Source organism: Trichechus manatus, unplaced genomic scaffold, assembly GCF_000243295.1.
Source record: "Trichechus manatus latirostris isolate Lorelei unplaced genomic scaffold, TriManLat1.0 scaffold00067, whole genome shotgun sequence".
In the NCBI taxonomy this organism is placed as follows: Eukaryota; Metazoa; Chordata; class Mammalia; order Sirenia; family Trichechidae; genus Trichechus; species Trichechus manatus.
The window spans coordinates 978062-997581 of NW_004444003.1; the positions used below are offsets into that span (position 1 = coordinate 978062).

Sequence of the window (19520 nt, forward strand, 5' to 3'; positions counted from 1 at the left end):
TGTTGACATGTCGTGGGGTTGTTAACCATTGTCATAGGGCAATATATCTACTGTTTAATGAGAAACTATTTTGTTCTGTAAACCTTCATCTAAAGTAAAAAAAAAAAAGAATTATCTATGTGAGATCAAATTGACAACAGCAACTCAAAAGGTTTGATGGGAAGCCTAGCGGCCAGTGAGTTGAAGATAATGGTGATGGAATAATTTGGAAAAGGATAGTGAGAATAGCAGCACAACTGGAAGAACGTAATCAATGTCCCTGAATTGTACATGTAGAAATTTTTGAAATGGTGTATCTTTGGCTATGTATATTTTCACCAAAAAAAACCAAGGTCGAGAAGGGAGAGTGTTGACATGTCGTGGGGTTGTTAACCAATGTCATAAAACAACATGTGTACTGACTGTTTAATGAGAAACTATTTGTTCTGTAAACCTTCACCTGAAGTTGATAAAAGAAAAAGAAAAAATTATGCACAAATTGTTTTGTGACATTAGTTGCAATCCCTACAATGTGCCAGCACTCTCCCCCTTTCCCTTTCCACTCTGGGTTCTCAGTGTCCATTTATCCCGTTTTCCTGTCCCTTCCTGTCTTCTCCATCTTTGCTTTTGGGCAGGTGTTGCCCATTTGGTGTCATATACTTGACTGAGCTAAGAAGCACGTTTCTCACACGTGTTATTGTTTGTTTTATAGGCCTGTCTAATCTTTGGCTGAAAGGTGGGCTTCGGAAGTGGCTTCAGTTCTGAGTCAGCAAGGTGAGGGGCCATAGTCTTAGGGGTTCCTCCAGTAACCATCAGACCAGTAAATCTGGTCTCTTTTTGTCAATTTGAATTTTGTTCTACATTTTTCTCCTGCTCTGCCTGGGACTGTCTATTGTGATCCCTGTCAGAGCCGTTGGTGGTTGTAGGTGGGCACCATCTGGTTCTTCTAGGCTAAGGCTTGTGGAGGGTGTGGTTCATGTGGTCCATTAGTCCTTTGGAATGATATTTTCCTTGTGTCTTTGGTTTTCCTCATGAAAAAAAAATGAAATTTTTCCCCAAGACTTTTAGCAACTGGACAGCACACATACTATACGTAAGTGTAACCACGATAAGGATAAGGTGAAATGCCTTTGCTACAGTGACATGGAATGCAGCAAGCGGAGCGTCAAGCAATGGCAGAGGGGAAAAGATGATTCTTACAGCCACAGGATGCTAATAATGTGTAGAAAACTATTTTCATAAGGCAGACTCATCATTTGATACTTCTCAGTTTTTTGTGGAATATTTTTTAAAAAGAAAAATAAACCCTTTATAAATTAGAATGTTGCAATCCAATACCATGTTCCAACTGATAAATGTTTTTCTTTGGAGTTCATTTGGAAGCATTTCAGTCAGATTATTAGGATTATTACTTTATGGGATAAAATCATGCATTTTTTTCCAAACATTTCTTCCTCAACTCATAACCTTCCTCTCAGTAGTATTTTGCATGTTGCAATAAAAAAGCAAGGAAGAAAGGCAGCCTCTGTCTATTTTTAGATGAACACTTTTTGCCAAACTCAAGGAGGCTTATCTAAATGCCTGCTTCCCACAGACATGAGCTCTTTTTCTAGTGCCAAACATGTAGGCCCATTTCATAACCCACTTACACGTGAGCATTGCCGTATTTACATATCGTCTTTAGCCCTGTAGTTTTACAAATTAATTTTAACCCTATCATTTCTCTCAATATTTTCATTGGATGAAAGTGAGCAGACTCTAGGTAGGTCCTGATGTCTTAGTTATCTAGTGCTGCCGTAACAGAAATGCCACAAGTGGGTGGCTTTAATAAACAGAAATTTATTTTCTCACAGTTTAGGAGGCTAGAAGTCTGAATTCAGAGCACTGGCTCTAGGGAAAGCCTCTGTCTCTGCTCTAGGAGAAGGCCCTTGTATCTTTTCACTTTCTGTTCCTGGGTTCCTTAGTGATCATATGGCATGTATCTTCCGCTTCGTTTTTGCTTGCTTGCTTAATCTGCTTTTTCATATCTCAAAAGAGACTGATTTAAGACATACCATACACGAATACTGCCTCATTAACATAACAAAGAAAACTCATTCCCAAAGGGGATTATAACAACAGGTATACTGGTTAGGACTTACAACACATATTTTGGGGGGTCACAAGTCATAAAACTTGGAAACCTTCAGTCGTCTCTAAAGCACTTGGAAAGAAACTTAGTAGGAATGGCGTCTGGATAGTCATGGGAAGAGCCTGGAGGAGGTGCTATGAGCCATGATGAGCATCAGTAGTGCTAAGACAGGAGCTGGAAGTCTGTGGCCAATATGAGCTGAAGCTGAGTCTGGAAGTGAACAGATCTGATGTACAGGTCTGGTTAAGTCAGAGAGAAAGCCAGAAACTGACTCTCCCAAGACGGAGGCAAGAGAAGATCCAGAAGCTGCAGGAGCAAAGCTGAGCCGAGAGGCAAAGGAGAGTCCTGAATTGTAAACCAGAGCAGAAAAGCAAGTTCTACTGTGCTCTTGGCTTTCGCATCTGGAGAACCTTAATGAATAGTGACTTGTCCAAAGTCATTCAGAAGCCAGTGGCAAAGTGAACTAGGATGTAAAATTCCTAACTTTTTGTCCCCCACGCAGTAATTTTCACTTGAAATAAACACTGCATTTAAGAAAGAGCTACAACGATTTTAGAAAGACAATTTACAAACTAAAAATTGCCTGTAGACACACAAAAACCTATATGCAAATGTTTATAGTGACTTTCCAAAAACTGGGAACAGCTCAAATGTCACTTAACAGAGATAGATAAACAAACTATGGGCCATCCACACAGTAGAATACTACTCACCCACCAGTAAAAAGAAACAAACTATTGATACATACAGCATCGTAGATGAATCCCAAATGCATTAAGCAAGTGAAAGAAACTAGACTCAGGAAGTCTACATACTCCATTTATACGACATTCTAGAAAAGACATCAGTGGATGCCAGGAACTAGGAGCAGGGGAGGGCTTGACTATAAAGAGGCATGGGGGACATTTTGGGATAATGGAGCTGTTCTATATCTTGACTGTGGTGGTGGTTACACAATTGTATGCAAAAACATGCTGAGTGAAATAAGTCAATCACAAAGGGAAAAATATTGTATGATTTCACTTATATGAAATATCTAGGATAGGCAAGTGTATAGAGACCAAATTTTTATTAGTGGTTACCAGGAGCAGATGGGAAAGAGGGGAACAGGGAGACTCATTGCTCAGAGGACACTGACCTTCTGTTAAGGATGATGGAAACATTTGGAAATAGATAATAGCAGAGGTTGAACAACATGATAAACATAACTAATGTCACTGAATTGTGCACGTGAAGAATGTTGATATGGCAAATATTTTGTTACATATTTATTTACCACAATAAAAAAATACTCTCAGAACTGAATACTAAAAAGGATGAAATTTATTGTATATAAATTATACTTTAATTAAAAATAAAAATTTAGACAGAAAAAATAGCCTGAAGATATGTTTCTGGGAGGAAGTGTAGTAAAAGCGGTAAGAGTATGGCCTTAGCAGCTAGATTGCCTAGTTTAAAACTTGGTCTTGACACTTACTGTATTTAGTCTCTCTGTGCCTCATTTTTTTCATTTGTAAAATATGAATAAAAAGAGTATCTTCCTTTCGGTATTGTTGTAAGAATTAAAGGAGTTAATATATTTAAAATGTTTAGAATGTTAGCTTTTATTTGAAATATCTTTGCACAATCATTCAGTATATCCTCAGGATAAATTTCTTAGAAGTGGAAATGTTGTGTTAAAGGGTATACGTAGTTTAAATTTTCATATAAATATCAATAAACTAACTTCAAAGAAAATTGTATCAATTTATACTCTCATAAATAGAGAATATGAGTTCTTGGTCTCCTGTTCCCTACCCAACATCGCCTTGGACTAATCTTTTTCAACTTTTCCAATTTGAAAGGTCAAAAATGATAGCTCATTTTTCCTTTTATTTGTATTCCTTTAATGACTAGAGAGGTCAAACATCATTTAATATATTTATTGGTCATAGGTATTATTTTTTAGGTGAAGTGCCTATTTGTAATCTTGGCCTTTTTTATTGGAATGTTTGTGTTTTTAATGACTAATTTGTAATAATTTGTTATATATTAGGGATGATGATAACAATTTTTTTTTGCTAAATGCTGGACATTCTTATAAGCATTGAAAAATATTAACATTTGGCAAAGCATCTGTATTATAAACATTTTTCCCCTGCATCTTTCATTTCTCTTTCAACCTTACTCAGATTTTTTGCTAAAGAAGTTTAAATTCTAAAATTCCTTGGTGATTTCTACATTTTTTGTTATGTTTTGCGTGATTGTAATCTTTTCACGCAGCTATTAGTTTTGCATCCCCATGTTTCTCATTTATTTGGAAGTTCTTTGTGGCAATTCTCATTGTCCAGAATTTTTCTGAAATAGTACATTTTTTAAATTCCAAAATAAAAAGGAGATGTTTGATGACATTTTGGAGTCCCTGGGTGGTGCCAACAGTTAACGTGCTTGGCTGCTAACCAAAAGGCTGGAGGTTCGAGTTCACCCAGAAGCGCCTTGGAAGAAAGGCCTGGCTGGTGATCTACTTCCAAAATATCAGCCATTGAAAACCCAATGGAGCACAGTTCTACTCGGACACACACTGGGTCACCATGAGTCGTAATCAACTCAATGGCAACTTTTTTTTTTTAATGGCATTTTAGCAGAAGTCTTAACCTTAGTGTATTTTCTAAGAAGCTAAATGAGTAAGAGGTGAGAAGAAGGTACCAGCAGGAAGGAAACAAATAAGAAAGGCTTACTTAGCTTATGAAATGTAGGTGCTTGAGTGTCCACGGACACTTCCCACATAAAACAATTCTGGGTGATTCTTTAATTCTGTCACCTCTCTTCCTGTTGTCTTCTCTTTCTGTCCCCCATCCTTGTAGGAAGTTTCCACTCTCTCATTCCTCACCGCATCCTGCCCACCTCACCGGAAACCTCCAATTCACACACAAAATAAAGCTGATGTTTTCAAGGAGAACTTCTTCCAACTCTAAAATTCCCTTCATAGATTGGTGAAATCAGATTTTACCATCCAAGCACCACTTTAAAAGCTTGGCTCTTTTCTTCTTCCTAATTTAAAAATAACAGCGCTGCAGGAAACAAATACAAAATGTTGGTGTAAGACGTCTCCCATAGCCTCACCTTTTTAAAGTTATTTTCTCTTTCCAACTGATCCTGCATTCATGCTAATGTCCCCTTTTTGTTTCCTTAAAAGTACTCAGTTACCCCATCAAAAGCCAAAAAGAAAATAAACTATGTTTCTCAGGCAATGTGAGGTGATAACCAAGACCTCTGACAATTTGAGGACTTTTTTTGTGATTGAGGAGAAAGAACCAATTTTATTTGCTAGGCAGTTATTTCTTCCAAAAAAGAGACCACTAAGTGTCTATGTACAGAGAAAGACAAAGTGGTTTTTTTATTTTTATTTTTATTTTTTTTATTTTGTTTGTTTTCAGAATTCTATAAGAAGGGAAAGTAAACATAAGATAATGGTCTGTTATCATAAAGTAATGGAGAAAGTTTACATAGTTATGAATCCAAATGTCAGCACCAAAATTACTTTCTCTTCAGATTATCATTTAAACTCTTAAGCACTGCAGTATGTATAGTTTTAAGAAAAGTATTGTTTCTGCGTGTGTGTGTGTTTGTGTGTGCGCACGCGTGTATGTATGTGTGTGTATATCTTGCATACCAAACCACCAAACCTCTTGCCCTCCAGTCAATTGTGACTCACAGCTACCCTATAGGACAGAGGAGAACTGCCCCACAGGGTTTCCAGGGAGCAGTTAGTGGATTCGAACTACTAACCGGTTAGCAGCCGAGCTCTTAACCACTGTGCCACCACATAGTGTTTATCAAAGCCAATCACATATCTTAGAAAAACACACTGGGCAGAAACTGAAATCATCAAATCAATTTTTCCCCCTAGGGAGATCTAAGAATGTTGAGGTCTTGAGCATAAATATTCTGGCTTTTTTCAGTAGGCACATTACCAAGGTGGTATCTCAAAAGGCAAACATACTTTTGTGGTAGATAACTGTTTTCTTAGTCTCTGAATAACTGTGGCCACACTGTCATAAAGAAAACAGTAGACTATTTTGCCAGTTACTTTATTTTTCCAGAGGAGGAAAATCCCCATCTTAAGACACAGGAATTAAAGCTCCTAAAGGAAAAGCCCTCTTCTTCATCACTGTTAGGAGGATGTCTTTCAAATTCTCACTTGTAATGACAGTCTAGTTGTGATGCAGTCAAAACCCTACTGGCTCTATATTACTTTCTAGAATCTGGAGCCTTTATGTGTGTGTGTGTCTGTTAAGACCTTCAAGTGTATGTGCAAAAATCTGGCAGAATTTAACTATGGTTTACATTAGCCTGTCTTAACAACTGTCTTATTCTTCCCTCATTTCTTTTATCTTTAGTGTATTATTTCATCATTACTTATCTCCTATTTAACAGGCATTTATGAAGTCCGAGGACATGAAGAGGATTTCTTTTTTCATTTATCCCAACCATAATCTATTGCCGTCGATTTGATTCCGACTCATAGTGACCCTATAGGACAGAGTAGAACTGCCCCATAGGGTTTCCAAGGCTATAATCTTTATGGAAGCAGACTGCCACATCTTTCTCCTATGGAGCAATCGGTGGGTTCAAACCACTGACCTTTTGGTTAGCAGCCAAGCTCTTAACCACTGTAACATCAGGCCTTCTTTCTAACCCATACCATTCCATAAAATAATTAAAGATATGCAGACATAAAGAACCCTGCCCTAGAAGGGCTTACAGTCTTGTTCTCTCAGTCGTTTCCAGAGAGTCTGTTCTTAAGATTCATCTTTATATGTATGTGTATACATAAAATGTCTAATCCTGATATATAAATAGTTCACTTTACTTTGAGCCAAGGACAAAGCACATAAGTCCTTGAATCAGTTTTCACACAGGGCTCTCCTATCTGGTGTTGTGTCCAAAGATATGGATTCACGCTGAGGGCCACCGGTGCTACTGTTGTCCAAATACTGGAGTTCCTGACTACACAGGAAGAACAGCATTAACCTTTCTTGAAATCAGTGGCTCTTTTTCTTCTGATGTGGCAAAAATGCACTGACAGGCTGGAAGAGGCAATATAACAGAAAAAATAAATGTGAAAATAATAGAAAAAGCTGAAATTCTGATATAATTTATCACTTTAACTTTACAGATTCGTAGACTTAGAACTTTGGCTTCAAACTTCAAAGATTTGGACCCCTGCAAAATATGATTTTATTCCATAAACCATATTTAGCCAAGTTGTAACCCTTTTCTAAACGCGTTTTTTAATCTCGCTTTTACAGAGGTCTTTAGATGACCTGTGTTTGACTGACTTGAATGTGAGCATACACATCTTTCTAAATATGGAGATTTGGAGTCATATCCCAGGCCTATTGTCTGAATCTGATTCTGTATCTATAAAATATATGACAATTTGACTGCAGTTTTGACCGTAAAATGTGAGTCCATTTTTTTTAAACAAAAGTTTTAATTTTTGGTGGCATAGTGGTTAAGCACTTGGCTGCTAACCAAATGCTTGGCAATTTGAACCCACCAGCTGCTCCTTGAGAGAAAGATGTGGCAGTCAGCTTCCATAACAACTACCGCCTTGGACAACCCTATGGGGCAGTTATACTCTGTTGTATAGGGTCACTATGAGTCAGAAGCGACTCAAAGGGCAATGGGTTTGGTTTGGGGGTTAGGCTGGGTTCTCCCAGAGCCAACCTTGAGACAAGGAATGAGTACAAGCAGTTTATATGAGAAATGATGCCAGGAAACACTGGTAAAGGAGTAGTACAGACAGACATGGAAAGGAAGGATGCCAATAAAAGGGATATTACTGAGCAGGTTGCCACTGTGGGCAGCTGGGGCTTAATCTGGCTGGGGAGCTCTGGGGACAGAGAATAACATGCCTCAGAGCTATCCCACTTTAGGGGCAAGGAAGCTGTGTAGTTTCTCATCTAATTCCCATCCACTGTGGGCTGAGGGCACTTCCTGCCTCCCTGGCCCAGCCAGGAGAAGCCCTCAGGAGGAGAATCATAGGTGCTTGCTGTCTCATGCTGTTCTTATGTACTGGAAAGGTGAATGGGAGGTAATGTGGCTACAACTTGTTTTCCTGTGCAAACTGCGCTAAACCAATTTAATTCCTTGATTGATTTTCCATTTGGAGTGGCCAAATGAGTTCCCATTTTCACTTCTGAAACACTAGAATTAACTAATTTTAGCTTCAACTGTTCTTTCTTTTGTGGCCGTTATTTCTATCAAGTCCGCTTTTCTCACATCTAAATTTAACTCTGTGCAGATGTAGCCATTGTCATTTTTATTTTGGTTTCATTGCTCCTACCAATATTTAATACCGTACTGTACCTGTTGCCATCTCTCAGTTCTGACTCATAGGACAGAGTAGAACTGCCCCATGGGGTTTCCAAGGCTATAAATCTTTACAGGAGCAGACTGCCACATCCTTCTCCCTCAAAGCAGCTGGCGGGTTCAAACTACCAGCCTTTTGGTTAGCAGCTGAGCACTTAACCACTGCACCACCAGGGCTCCTTCCAATATTCAATAACCAACATGAATTAGATTAAGAAAAATAGTTTTATCTATATATTTGCTAATCAGTGGGATAATTGTGAGCATTCCCTCTTAAAAAATCCAAGGTATTACACAGCATTGCTATAACTTGGCTCCATCTGTTGCCTCCTTGTGTGAACTTTAGTTAATTTACATTTTAATCTCACTAATCCTCCATTTTCAGGAACCCTGCTGGTGCAGTGGTTAAGCACTTGGCTGCTAACTGAAGGATCAGCAGTTCGAACCCACTAGCCACTCCACAGGAGAAAAGACCTGGCAATCTGCTCTCATAAAGATTACAGCCTTGGAAACCCTATGGGGCAGGTTTACTCCGTCCTATAGGGTTGCTGTGAGTCGGAATCGACTTGCGGCACACAACAACAACAAACATCAGTTTACTTATCTGCAAAATTGTGGCAATAATAGAGAGACTTCCTAACTTCTCGTTAGGAATCAATTGAGGTAAATCATTTAATAGAATTCCTGGCCTAGAGTAAGTGCTCAGTATATGTGATTTATTATTATTATTTAAGATCATTATAATGATTTTTCAATTATTCCATACACCACTGATCACTTTGCCAACAGTAGACTCACTATCCACACTACGCATAAAGAGGAAGTGGTTGTGTTAAAGTGACAGTTAAAATGTCCCACTTCAGGGATAATACTTGCCTCATACAGTTATTGCAGGAAATAAGTAAAATAATGTGTGTAAAGAGCTTGGTACATAGTTGGCACTAAGCATATGCTTTTTCTCTTTTGTGTTTCTTGGGAAAGTTGCTTTGAATCTGGGGAATAGGAGAAATGATTTGATGATGAGTTCTTAATCATTTCTAGAAGGCTGGTCTTAAGTCCAGAAGGGTCTGAAATGTACTGATTTATGTGTCATTCTGAGTTGGTTGGAGCCCTGGTGGTGCAGTGGTTAAAGCACTAGGCTGCTAACCGAAAGGTCAGCCGTTCGAACCTACCGGTCGCCCCTTGGGAGAAAGATGTGGCAGTCTGCCTCTGTAAAGATATACAGCCTTGGATACTCTGTGGGGCTGTTCTACTCTGTCCTACAGGGTCGCTGTGAGTCGGAATCGACTTTGTCAGCAGTGGTTTTGGTTTATTGAGTTGGTTATAGTGAAACTCCAGTATGCCTTCCAAAATGGCTTGAGAGGTATGATTTGTTGTTCCTATTTTATGCCTCTCACTCTGAAATCAGCATTTCAGAATGCTGTATGTGCCATTTATGATTATGAGCTTAATTGATTATTTCTATAAAACTTGTGCCTGTATTTTGTGTTTTTGTCTTTTTTAGATTTACTTGTGGGCGCATTTGGAACAGGAAAAGTAGTTGTTTACAGGTATGTGGTTGGTGGTATGCAAATGTTCTTCTAATTGTTTCAAATGCATTTCTTTTTTTTGTTGTTGTTGTTGTTAATTTTGCCTTAAAGAGCATATCCCAACTATTTATTTTGAAGAGTATTTAGATCCTCTGTTTTAAGTTTGCAGTTAGTTTTGCTCTCTCGCTCTCTCTCATTCCTCTGTATTTTTATTCTCAAATCTCAGGACCAGACTTCCAGCCGCTCCCAGCATATTCTTAAAAAAGATATAAATCTTAGCAGACCTTATAAAATGACCCACTTTTTAGCTGTTGCTATATTTGAATTTTTCTCTTTGCTTTGGAAATGCACTGAAATGTGCTTATATAGAAGTGCAGGGTGGGAAAATGTTACTATTTACCCTGGCCTCTGTAAGCAAGTGTGGACTCTAGGATAAGGAATAGACCAGGAACTGGCAGCCTTCAAGAGCAAATATTAAATAGTGGTCTAAATGTGACAGATCTAGATTCAAAGCCTGGCCCTTTCATACACTCATTTTTAATCTTGGGGAAGTTCCTATAACTTTCTGAGCCTCTGATTTTTCATCTATAAAGTAGAGATGGTAATACTTATTTTACAAGGTTATTTTTGTTACAAAGGTTAAGTGAGAACCTGTATATAAAGTACACTAATAGTAACTACATAGTTTATGCTCAAAAACTTAGCTCTTGTCTCTTCTTTTGCCTCTTCTTACTTTTTCTTAAAGACAATTTTATAGGCATTCAAGACAATAGGTCAATATATCAAGACAAAAGGCAGAGTGCATACCTGGGTATAAGGAGCCTGGGTGGCGCAAGCAGTTTACAATTGGCTGCTAACCTAAAAGGTTGGTGGTTTGAACCCACCCAGTGGCTCCGTAGAAGAAAGGCCCGGTGAACTGCTTTTGTAAAGATTACAGTCAAGAAGATGTGTGGAGCAGTTCTGCTCTGCAACACATGGGGTTGCCATGAGTCAGGGGCTGGCTTGATGGCAGCTAATAACAAAAACAGCAATACCTGAGTCCACTTGATATATAACATTAACTTAGCTCAATTCCCAGAAAGATTCAAAGTTGAGGTTCCTCAGGTAAGTGAGATTTTCTTCATCAGTCCCAAAACAAACTCAAAAAGGGCTGATTTATGTCAGCCTCTCTCCATTTCAGCTTATACAGAATCAGACAGTTGAAATTCTCAAAGTATCTGCATTATGGGCCTCGTATTTGTAGTCACCATGAAAATGGACCACTCAGAGCTCCCGAAGCATAAATGGCTCATAGCCTCAGCTGCTATACTCTGAATCTACTACCGTGTTTACACCGACACCATATTTTCCATGAACTGCTGCCGGCCAATTGCTGGGTGCAATAGGGATACAAATGCAGGCCAATCCCTGCAAAACACAGAACTCCTCTGCCGGGTGAGTTTGGCTTAAGGACTCCCTATTGCCCTGGCTGGAACATTCTTATCCAACCCTCATTCTTTCCCTCACTCTTTCACAGCAGTCAGACCTGCATCATAGTCTAACAGCTGGCTCCCCCGGCCTCCTCTGCTCCCTCCTCTTTTTACTCATAGGTGTTTGAGCTTGCCCCAATACATCTCTTACATGTCTAAGCCCATCTTGTCATCTGCTTCCCCAAGGACTGGAACTAACACGATATTGAAAACAAAACTATGTAACAAAGTACAGACAAATAGCATAAAGGAGTTCAGGAAAATTCCCAGTGGGCCCCATTGTGGTAATCATGAGATTGTTTAAAGTAGTGCCCTAAACAACATTCTGCCCCATGGCACAGTTCTTTTCTGTCAAAAGAAAACTTATCCAACGTGGCATTGTCTTATGCTGTCATCTGCAGACTTTGGCTCCCAGCTTTAGACTTGGAGCCAGGCTTTAGAAATTGCTCCATTCTCTCCTTCATGACTTACTTTTTGGTCTGGTTACCCTCACCTGGATGGCTGGAGTGGGGTTTACTTTATATTAGTCCCTCTCCTCAACCTTGGCTGTGCATTAGAATTACCTGGAAAGTTTGTTTAAAATTCCAGTGCCTGGGCCCATCCTCAGAGATTCTGATTCAATTGGTCTGTGGTGGGGCTCGGGCATAGTGTTTGTTCAAAAGCTCCCTGGGTGATTATAATGTTTGATCAGGATTGAGAGCCACTGCTCTGTGTGAAGTACAGAAATATTCTATAAACCCACCCTCACGTGTTTAGCTAAATCTGCAAAGTTTGGCTAGAAAGTTACCAATTAAAATAAAAAATTATCAGTCAAGATGGAGAAAAACTTTTGAGAATTCAAGTACTTACAGATATGGGTGACTATAGAATGATATATTTCTTCAAACATGAATGTAGATATGCTAGCAGATCCCAGAGTGGTATTTCACAGCAATATCTCCAAAATACCATGTGCCCACTTCATAGAGAAAGCAAGTTTGAGATACAGCTTTGCTTGATGGGCCCCCGGCATCCTTTATTTGTTCATGAGCTACCAGATGTGTTTGGAGGTAATTGAGTCTGGTACCCACCTGTTAATGTAGTGAGCAAAATTCTTGGCACAGAGGCTGGGAACGTTGACACTGGCCTCTAGAAATGGAGTTCCATTTTCAGCAATGTGGGCTTCTGCCTGTCACTCATGTGGTTCATTAAAGTCCTGCGTTTTCTCTCTGCAGAGCGAGGCCAGTTGTGACTGTGGACGCCCAGCTTCTGCTGAACCCGGTGATCATCAATCTTGAAAATAAAACTTGCCAGATTCCAGATTCGATGACATCTGTGGCCTGGTGAGTTAGTCTAGTGCTTCTCAAGCTCTGATGTGGATACAAATCACCTGAGCGTCTTGTTAAAATGGAGACTTTTATTCAGTAAGTTTGGGGTGAGGTCTGAGATGCTGCATTTCTAAAGAGCTCCAAGAGGGTGTTGATGCTGCTGGTCTAGGTGCCAACTTTGAGTAGCAGGGAGTTAGTCTTTTAAAATGATCAATGGTATGATGCTGATCTTTAGCTATTGACTTACCATATAAATGGCTACTTCTCCAATCTACAGGATCTAGGTGAGATGAGAAGCATAAAAACAGCTGAGAAAATTGCCAGTGAATTAAATCTTAGAGATCTCATGACTTTTGGATTCTTGACCTACTAAAATATATCCATAATATTTTTACAAAATAAAAATATTCCAGAATACCTGGAACCTTGTATTTGCATATGCTTATGAGTACCACTTTTCAAACATACGTAACATTGTTTTTTTGTTTTTTTTAAGAGTCAAGCTTGTGTTAAATTACTGGGTTTCCTGTGCTGAAAACAGATGTCAGTTTTGTAACTTAGTGTGTACAATTAGACAGAAAGTAAACATTGTAAAAGTAGAGATTTCTGTGCCCTAACCTATATTTTTGTGGCCAAGATCTCATCATCAGGAATGGCGGTAGATTTATGGTTCCTTTGTCTAGACTGTAGGAGAACATTGTTTAAGTGGCTTCTGAAAGTGTTCCTTTTGAATCTTGTCAGTCATCCGAAGTGCTACAAAATAGAACTTGATAAGTTAAGACAACGCGAATAAGAAAATGCCACGTTACTCCTCAATATGTGGGTCTTCAAGTGTCAGAAATCTACTGTATTGGTTAATGTCATTAGGGTATCCTCGGAAAAGCCAACAAATACTCGGAGTATTTGAGTTTTGCCCTTATTTTCCAGTAGAGGTGGTCCAACTCACATAGCATGTTTCGTTCCCGAGAATGTCAGAATGCAGAACAAACCAGCCTTGACCCAAAGAAGTTATTTCTTGCCAATTTCAGCGTGTGGTTGAAGGCCTTTTGACAGGAGTTCATACCAGAGTCAGAGCCTTTGAGGGTAGAGGGTGGGGAGGAAGGAGGACCCTGAAGAATTTGTTGAAAAACATCCTGTTGCTGGGAGCTTCCAACTTTGGGAGGTGTGTCCTCTCCTTTAACAGCTTTTGAAAGTAGTTAGGAAATGCCCTGGGCATGTTTTAAAGTGGTTTAAAACCATAAAATATTATAATGAAAACCTGATCTGAAAAAATATTTGAAAGGGCCAGCATTTTTCCTTACCATGGCATGATTAAATGAACATTAAATGGACTGTGAGAGCTACTTGGGCATGAATATTAAGACTTGCGTATTCCCTCCAATAGTCATAGGTTCACATGTTCTCAAGTGAACGGGCATCTAGATGGAATTTTTTAAAGCATATGTAGCACGCTCTAGTATAGAATATTGTTGTTTTGAACTAGATAAGTTTTTCTAAGGATTTTTAGTTTCATAGATATTTTTCTAAGATCTAAGTGGCTTTAAACAGATTATAGGATCTGTTTGGTCTTGTGGAAAGAATATTACCTTTTAACAAGAAAAAGTCTTTTGCTGAGCCATTTTCTTGTTGCACTAAATCATATTATTAAAAGAAAATGCAGTTTATTATGTGGATAAATTTATGTCCCTTTCCAATTATTATTTGAGTCTATTACACATATTTTCTGAAAGGTGTTTTTATTTTCATATATAAAATTTTGATGGCTCAGATTATCAAAAGATGGAAAATGAACAGCTGGTTTAGTCTAGAATGTGCTTCTCTTATGCTCTTTTAATTTATTCTAAGAATTTAGCTTAATTTCCCAAAGTAATTAAAAGGCATCTGTTGATTTTTGTTGCTCTGATTTTAGTCTGTATTTGATATAACCTTGTATTGTACATCTGAAAACCATTATGTAAACTCTAACTGGCAAATAATTCTTCATTCCCATCAATGTGGATTTCTGCGCCTTTCAAGCAGCTGTGTAGTTTTATAAAATATCTGTCATTGGCATTTATAAATTGGAAAAAGAAGAAAAGCCAGCTTAATAAATATTAATATCACCGTATTAACCAGTTAGAAAAATGAAGATAATTGTTTAGTGAAAGTTTTTATTTTATAAATGTAAAAGTCAGTAACTACCCACTTTTCAGATATGGAAAACACTCTTCAGTTATGTGGGACTTTATGTAAAATCTTTGATATTTGCTATCATTAAAATAGGATTGAATTGGTTCGTTTGAAAAATTAATTGCTTTATACTTTCGAATCATGTTTCACATTTATTTCATTCATAAGGGTGATTAAGCACAGTTCTATCATAGAATCATTATTCCAACCTTGCATTAGGTTAGAACTGGTGTTAGAAGATTATGTAGTGTGGGGGTCTGCCTTGTGACCATATCAGAACCACTGTAGACAAAACAGTTTCATTTAGAATTTCTATGAAGAAGGCTCTGGGTTGATTTAGTGTTTTTGGTTCAGCTCAGACCTATTCAGACTAATGGACCACATTGAATATGAACATAAATTCTAGTTTGAGATTTTAGTTCTAAATTTAATAACAGTTCACAGCTTTTCTTGACAGCCCAAGTATACCTTTCACTTTGAGGTAGACAACAAATCAAGAGTAGTCCTTCAGCAGATAACATCACCTTTTGATTGCATACCTTTTGGAAAACAAATAATGTTCACATTCATACGTTTATTATTTTTTTAATTTTATTCTTTTTGATTTTTTGTGTTTAGATAATGCTATATCTAACATTATTGTAATTTCTATATGTTGATATTTCCATTACAAATAGGAATTTGTCTTATAAAAGCTCATGAGCTTTGACTTTGCAATATAGCAATCAACAGAAAAAAAGTCAATGGATGATTTTAACACATAGCCAAATACTTCCAAAAAAGTTGGACATAGAAAAAAACTCCAATTTTGAAAGCCAGACCCGCTATAAAATTTAAAGATGTGATTAGCTCTTCATCTTTCTTGAGTAATTCAGATGAAGCAGAGGTGGGTTGGAATTCATGATTTCTCTGGGGAAATGATATAAACACTTGTAATAGCACTGACATCTCAGGAAACTTTTGGCTTAATGGTATGTGGCAAATTATTTACCCTGAGGAAGACATTGACTGAGGTCATGGTACATATATGAATCCCAGATGTGATGCATTTTCATTATGGTTGACACAGGAAGCTGACACATAATTAAAGTATGTTTAGGGATTCTTTACTCCTTTTGAATTCTGTAGAAATATTCAAATCATACTATCGTATGTTACAAGTGAAAACCTTAAAGCTGTCATTAACTCATATTTAAGCATTTTCTTATATTTTCACCTTCTTAGAAATGTGAAAAGGGCCCATCTCTAACGTTGGGTGTTAGGGCTTGAAATTTTTCAGGAGGGAATGAGCACATTCAGCAAAGTCAGTCTAAGACAAGATGCTGCTTTTCATTCCCTCCACCACCATAGACCCAGCCCATGTACAGGTCATCCTACAAGCCATGGCAGACATTTCCCTGGATTGTGTTCAGGGCAAAGCTATAAAGTGCCTACCCTGCATACCTACCCTTCTTTCTGTTGTCTTCCTACCCCATATTATTGTGCCTACCTAGTTTGAGACTGCCCTGTTAGCTCCTTATTTTCTTCCTTTCTCCCCTCCCTCTTCTAGTCTCTCTGTCTCAATTCTTCCCCCACCCTGAGTAACTTACTGCAGAGTTCGGTCTCCTTTTAGATAGAGTGAGTGATGCTGGGTTAATCATTTCAAAGCCCTGTTTCCTACTAGTGACCAAGCCAGCCTTACCTCATATGGTTTCACCATCACGCCTTATGCTCCAGCCACACTGAAGTTCTTTAGGTTCCTCAAATGGTGTCGTGTTGGTGCTCATGTCTAGGCCTTAGCACTACCTGTTCCTTACTGTACTGCTTACTTATTCATTGCCTGGAACATACAAGATACTTATATGTATTTATTGAATAAAAAAAAAAAAAACCCACTGCCGTCGAGTGGATGAAGGCAACAAGTAATTGATTAATTGACCTATTGATTAAATCAGTTAGTCTCTAGTAATATGTTCAAGTGTTACCTTCCAATGTAATAATGTCACCTGTCTTAACTGTATTAGTGTTGTGTGTTGGGATATATCTATATTACACAAATATGTGTGTATGTGTGTGTATGTAATTAGAGAAGAGTAAAGGAAAAAGGACATATTCATTTTATCTAGGTTAAGGTAAAGGAAGAGTTCTACATCCAATTCAAAACTTTATGAACCAATAAATTACTGACTATTATTTTTCATAGCTTTTCTTTAACAGTATGTGCATCTGTATCAGGCCAGAGCATTTCCAACACAATAGGTGAGTATGTTTTCATTTTTACACTCCTATACTATACTAAGAAAATCCGACAGTAAGCATTTCTCTGTACAGACAGTATAAATCTAAAAAAGCCCTTTTGTAATACCAAGATTTCTATTGTATATATGGAAACTTCTACATAAATATTACTTGAATAATTGACATTCATATTATCGTAAAAACATATGTAATTATGGAAAAATGACAATTTGCATTAAAAAATTATGAAAGTAGTTTTCTTTTTTAGCTTGGAAAGTATTTTATAAAATTTTTTTCAGCCTATGTATCATTTTTGATCCCAACTATGAAAAAATGTTTCCTGAATAAGCAACTTGAAATAGTGGTTCTTATCTCTAATAGAGCACTGCCTTCACTGAATACTTTTCCTATCCTGATTGTATTTACTTTTTTCTGTCCTTCAGCCCTGACTGCTGAGGTGCAGTTAGATTCACTGAAACAAAAAGGAGCCATTAAACGAACACTCTTCCTTGACAACCATCAGTCCCATCTCATCTTCTCTCTCATGATGAGACGGCAGAAAGCCCTACAGTGCCAGGACTTTATCATTTACCTTCGAGTAAGTGTTCCAGAAGTCACTTTTCTGGCCTCTGACACTCAAATCCAAATTCCAACCATTTTTCTCCATTTCCCTATCATGTTCGTCTATATAGATCCACATCTGCCGATGTTCATTTTCATAGGAGGAAATTTTAACTTAAGGTCACAAACCGTTCTTGACCCTTCCTTCAGCTAACCTAATTATGTGTTGCTTCTAATTTCTAACGTTTCTTTTTGATTTGAAAAAAAAATCTCAGTAACAGTACTCAACTCAGGTGGCTTTCATTTCTAACTACCCCTACTCCCAAAAACATAAAAGTTCAACACAATTTATTTGAATTTTTATCCAACATAAACATGTTTCGTCAAATCTTATTAACATACATTTCAGAGACAACTCAGGAAAAGTTTTAGTGTTAACATTTAGACAGTCAAAGTTTTTATTAAAAATATTTTTTATTATTATATATTTTAAAGTAATTTTTTCACAAGAACTCTAAAACCCATCATAAAATTAATAAGCCAAAATGTTTATAGTGTAATTATCCATCTTCACCTTGCTAGTTGTTGAGTTGGTATCACTCTTTCTCATTTCCTCTCCTCTTTTAAGGGATTTTAAATGAGGGGAAACCTGGGGAAGGCCAAGTGTTCACCAACACACTCTAGAATGAACAGTTGGATACAATGACCCTTGTGTCTTATTGTGACCTCGACTGGCACACAACTGAAGGGAGACCTGCCCGCTACACAGTCTGAGATGGTCCTGTGTGCGTAGTGCTTCCAGATTGTGCCACCACTCCCCCGATGGAGTTCTGTTTCTTTTTCTAAGGGAACTTCAAATGTGCTGAAGATGTTTTGAAGTTCATGCAAGCAAGGGCTTAGTGTAAAGAGATAATAAGAGAGCTAAGATGTTTTCTTCCTCTCAGCCCAAAAAGAGTCACAAATTCTGCCAACCTCATGAAAATAAAAATCCTAACTCATGATACTTTTAAGGGCATTTGTTGTATGTAAGTATAATTTATAACTGTGCAACTTGACCAATTCTCTGTGAATCACTGAAGGTCTGGTGAACCTGAAGATCATCTCTACGAGCATATTCCAGTGAAGCCACAGCTCTAAATGTCTTCATCTCGGGACATATATTAATTATGGTGGCAACATATACCACATAAATCAGCATGTATCTAAGCTTGCTGCAGTGATAATAACTTCATCATTCACTTCCATTGACTAAAGTCAAATGTTGTCTGCCTTTCACAGACTAACATCTTGCAGCCATTTCACAGAGCCTTTCTTGAGTTTATGATTATTTTCCCTAGGATGAAACTGAATTCCGAGACAAATTATCTCCAATCAACATTAGTTTGAATTACAGTTTGGATGAATCCACCTTTAAAGAAGGCCTGGCAGTGAAGCCAATACTGAACTACTACCGAGAAAACGCTGTTCATGAGCAGGTAGGTACTTGACCGTCTCTGACATTCATTCTCAAGCAGGCACCAAGTATTGTCCCTTTGACCTAGAGACCAAAGCCAGCTCTTTTTATTTGCATTCCTGCACACAAACATGTAGCAGTTGGGAATTTTCCCTAACATGTTTCCTGAAACACTGCATCGTTGTGTTTTCGGAAGCCCTTCCCCTTGTGCAACCAAGATTTAATTTGTTCAAAATGTGGCTGTAATGGAAGCAAGGCGGCCTGTAATCCTCAAAACATTGTGAGAGTAACGTTCTTTACAGACATTTGAGGATGAATTGGAGTTGGGCGATTATGTAAACTAGCCTG

The 19520-nt window shown here is 37.9% G+C and overlaps 1 protein-coding gene across 1 annotated transcript in view; it reads left to right on the top strand.

Annotated features, from left to right (window-relative positions):
- The window catches only part of ITGA8 (integrin subunit alpha 8), a 225592-nt gene that overhangs the window by 113937 nt on the left and 92135 nt on the right, over positions 1-19520 (top strand). Inside the window, exons 14-18 of the mRNA XM_004379662.2 lie at positions 9972-10017; positions 12680-12787; positions 17124-17179; positions 17602-17756; positions 19057-19194. Of these exons, the coding sequence (XP_004379719.1) occupies positions 9972-10017; positions 12680-12787; positions 17124-17179; positions 17602-17756; positions 19057-19194 (503 nt within the window). The remainder of the gene's footprint in view (positions 1-9971; positions 10018-12679; positions 12788-17123; positions 17180-17601; positions 17757-19056; positions 19195-19520) is intronic.